The sequence below is a fragment of the Nothoprocta perdicaria genome, unplaced genomic scaffold, assembly GCF_003342845.1.
Source record: "Nothoprocta perdicaria isolate Ctin4 unplaced genomic scaffold, notPer1 scaffold_930, whole genome shotgun sequence".
Taxonomy (NCBI): Eukaryota; Metazoa; Chordata; class Aves; order Tinamiformes; family Tinamidae; genus Nothoprocta; species Nothoprocta perdicaria.
This window is the reverse complement of record NW_020456233.1, coordinates 4,505-7,316: the sequence shown is the minus strand read 5'-3', so window position 1 is coordinate 7,316 and position 2,812 is coordinate 4,505. Positions and strand designations below refer to the sequence as shown.

Here is a 2,812-nt window from a genome sequence, read left to right as displayed (position 1 = left end):
GGCAATGTAGCTCTGGAAGTAATAGGCAATGAGATGTCAGATGGCCCAGAAGATGAGTTCCACCTGGTGGAGCTCAATGGTGGAGCATCTCTCTTTTTGTGAGGCTCCACCTACTGCCCTCACCTGGGTTGTGGAGKTCTCCTGAGCTCTCGTGGGGATCTCCTGGAGATTCMCCTCTAGAAGGAKGGAGGACAGTCCTATCCACACTGTCACCTGTGGGACAGCCTGGTGCAAGTGATTCCAAAACCATTTCCCATCTCTGTTGGCACTGGTCACTGAGAAATGAACTYRCATGTGCTGCCCTCGGTCCCTAGGACATCAYASAGATCTAACATCCTCGCAGCTCATCCCTTRGATCCCATGAAGCTCACAAGCAGAASACCAAGACCCCTTTCTGTTCAAKTATTKGAGATGAATCTTGGAAGAAAGGCCACACTTGGGGCAAATCACAGGGGAGATGCTCTTTTTTTACAGGAAAAGTTACAGTGCAGGCCCAGTTTGGCACGAGGGTGCCCAGGGCCTGGTCCTGCCTGAGAGCACAGAAATGCACCAGGAAGCACCATGTTCCAAGAGCCCTTAGGGCAAATATACATAAGAGAGCACAGCAGGACAGTGTGGAAATGAGGAGAAGAGCCTTGGAAAGAGAAAGCCCTGCTGCTGTCTGTGCACATGTTGCCAGGAAAGCTGCAGTCCCCATTGAAGGCAGCAGCAAGGAAATGCCTGTGGTGTCAGTGTGGGGATGGCCCTGAACAGCAGAGGTCTGTCCCCACAGGCTGCATCCAGAGTGTCTTCCCCTTCTGTGATGCCCCACTGTGAGTGTTGGAGCAGTGTAGAGGGAAGAGACAATGTAGCTATGACCCCCATGCGAGAGCATGTAAAAACACACCCAGAATGCAGCTAGGGGAGCTGGATTCTCCGAATGAATCAGTCCCCTGTCTTGACTCATCTAAGCCTCACTCTGTGCCCCTCAGCTTCCTTGGAGTCAGTGCTGGAAGAGGCACTGCACAGGGAAACTATCCTCACTGCATGGAGGACATCTGAGGTTGCTCAGACCAGTGAGCTTGGAGTTTCCCCACTCTTTGCTGGTGAAGGGGGAAGCCTGGTATCCTGCTTCAACATGGTCCCTGGTGCAGAGACAAATGAGAGATTCCTGTGGAGAACTGGCATGAAACAGAATATTATTTCTTCCTTTATAGGAACATAAGAGAACAAAAGCAAGAAGGAAATAAATGAATTTATTGGTGGCATTAGACAAATTGGATGAGTTTCCTGAGGGCATTCTTGAGCTCCTCATTCCTCAGGCTATAGATGAGGGGGTTCAGTGCTGGAGGCACCACCGAATACAGAACAGTCATCACCATATCCAGGACAGGGGAGGAGATGGAGGGGGGCTTCAGGTAGGCAAAAAATATAGTGATGATAAAAAGGGAGACCACAGCCAGGTGCGGGAGGCACATGGAAAAGGCTTTGTGCCGACCCTGCTCAGAGGGGATTCTCAGAACAGCTCTGAAGATCTGCACGTAGGACACCACAATGAAAAGGAAACAACCAAAGAGTGTAAAGGCAGCAGCTACAGTAACCCTGAGCTCCCTGAGGTAGGAGTGTGAGCAGGAGAGCTTGAGGATCTGGGGGATCTCACAGAAGAACTGATCCACCTCATTGCCTTGGCAGAGAGGAATGGAAAATGTATTCCCAGTCTGCAGAAGAGCGAAGAGAAACCCACTGGCCCAGGCAGCTCCTGCCATTTGGACACAAGCTCTGCTGCCCAGGAGGCTCCCATAGTGCAGGGGTCTGCAGATGGCCACAAAGCGGTCATACGCCATGACTGTGAGGAGATAAAACTCCCCTCCTACAAAGAAGACAAACAGGAAGACCTGGGCAGCACATGCCAAAAAGGAAATGGTCCTRGTGTCCCAGAGGGAGTTGGCCATGGATTTGGGGACAGTGGTGGAAATGGACGCCAGGTCAAGGACAGAGAGGTTGAGAAGGAAGAAGTACATGGGGGTGTGGAGGCGGTGGTCGCAGGCTATGGCTGTGATGATGAGGCCGTTGCCCACGAGGGCAGCCAGGTAGATGCCCAAGAAGAGGGAGAAGTGGAGGAGCTGCAGCTCCCGCCTGTCTGTGAATGCCAGGAGCAGGAACTCTTTGAAGGYGCTGCTGTTGGACATTTTGCTCCCTCATATCATTGGGGACTGCGCAAAGAGGAGAAGACATTGAGACATTAGGAGAGAATTTGTAAGAAGAAAGAAGAAAACAAAACAGCAGAGTGATCATTCATTTTTCATGTGTCATTCCCCTCCCTCCCCCCTCCAAATTAGCTCTTTTGTTTCCAAGAGACTCTTAGTGCACTTCCTTTGCTGGGACTTTGCACTGACAGAGTGTGCTGAGAGGAGCAGGGACCCCAGCTCCTGGGTTCCAGCARCCTCTGCTGCTGGGGGGGACTTAGAACTTGGATTGGAGGGGATGTGCCCAGACATTCACCATTTCTGTCAGGTGAAATGCACTCAACATGTGGATGGGCTTTTCAGCATCTTCCCTCCCGATTATGGAGAAAGASATTGAGGACAGACGTTTATGGAATTGTTCAATATTTCTGTTTGACCTGAGATGTACTTGTCACCCCTGGGGAGTGTTCCTCAAATTAGACCTCCTTGGCATTTCTACTCTGAGTCCAGAGAGGAAAGCATCCACCGTCACTATGTGCTGAATGGGGATATCTTATTTGTCTATTAGTCTATTTCCCACCTGTCCTGTGTTTGTGTCCTCTGTCCTGTGGTTGTGTCTTCTTGAGCTAGATGGTCATCTTCATAYG

At 50.8% G+C, this 2,812-nt stretch overlaps 1 protein-coding gene across 1 annotated transcript; it reads right to left on the bottom strand.

Moving 5' to 3' along the window:
* Nucleotides 1–1,247: 1,247 nt before the first annotated feature.
* LOC112958974 (olfactory receptor 14C36-like) lies at nt 1,248–2,168 on the bottom strand. The gene has a single exon (XM_026052924.1). It carries the CDS (start codon nt 2,166–2,168, stop codon nt 1,248–1,250), a length of 921 nt encoding a protein of 306 aa, XP_025908709.1.
* Between the last annotated feature and the right edge of the window lie 644 nt (nt 2,169–2,812).